The 538-nt window shown below is 44.8% G+C and overlaps 1 protein-coding gene across 1 annotated transcript; it reads left to right on the top strand.

Moving 5' to 3' along the window:
• Positions 1-84: 84 nt before the first annotated feature.
• On the top strand, positions 85-537 carry TM35_001101040 (beta-fructofuranosidase-like protein; the record flags this gene model as incomplete). Its single annotated transcript, XM_029031704.1, has 1 exon — positions 85-537. A coding segment is annotated over one exon (453 nt), but the record flags the coding sequence as incomplete, so codon positions are not given.
• Position 538: the final 1 nt, after the last annotated feature.

Below are 538 nucleotides of genomic sequence, written 5' to 3'. Positions count from 1 at the left end.
ATTGCTTTACCACCCAAGGAAGATGTCCAATCTGGTGGCAAACGTTCACTCAACTCGTTTGTTAAGCTTCCCACAAATCCTGTATTGACAGAGAAGGATATGCCTGGCCTTGTTGGGCTGAACCACTTTCGTGACCCCACGAACTTCTGGGTGAACCCTGATAACACATCAGAGTGGCTGGTGGCTTTTGTAGCCAGTATTAACAAAGGTTCTTCTGGTGTAACTGCAGCGCAGGTTGTTGTTTTCGCTACCAGTGATCCCAATTTTCGTTCAGACTTCCGATTCTCACATGCCATTTGGGAAAATTTATTCGAATTTGACGACATGCTTGAATGTCCAGACTTTTTCAAACTGGGAGACGACGAATACTATTTGAAGGTGTCAACAATGATCAGTGGTCAGGACTACTGGGTGTATGGTAACTACTCGAAGAATTATGTAGATCAAACGATCTACCAAGAGGACTTTGGTCGCAGCCGGACATACATCGACTACGGCAGATGGTATGCATCCAAGCAGAATTATGATCCCATTCTCA

The sequence above is a fragment of the Trypanosoma theileri genome (genome assembly GCF_002087225.1).
Source record: "Trypanosoma theileri isolate Edinburgh chromosome Unknown TM35_Tth_110_V1, whole genome shotgun sequence".
NCBI classification, from domain to species: domain Eukaryota; phylum Euglenozoa; class Kinetoplastea; order Trypanosomatida; family Trypanosomatidae; genus Trypanosoma; species Trypanosoma theileri.
Note: the sequence above shows the minus strand (reverse complement) of the source record. Positions and strands in the feature narration are given on the sequence as shown.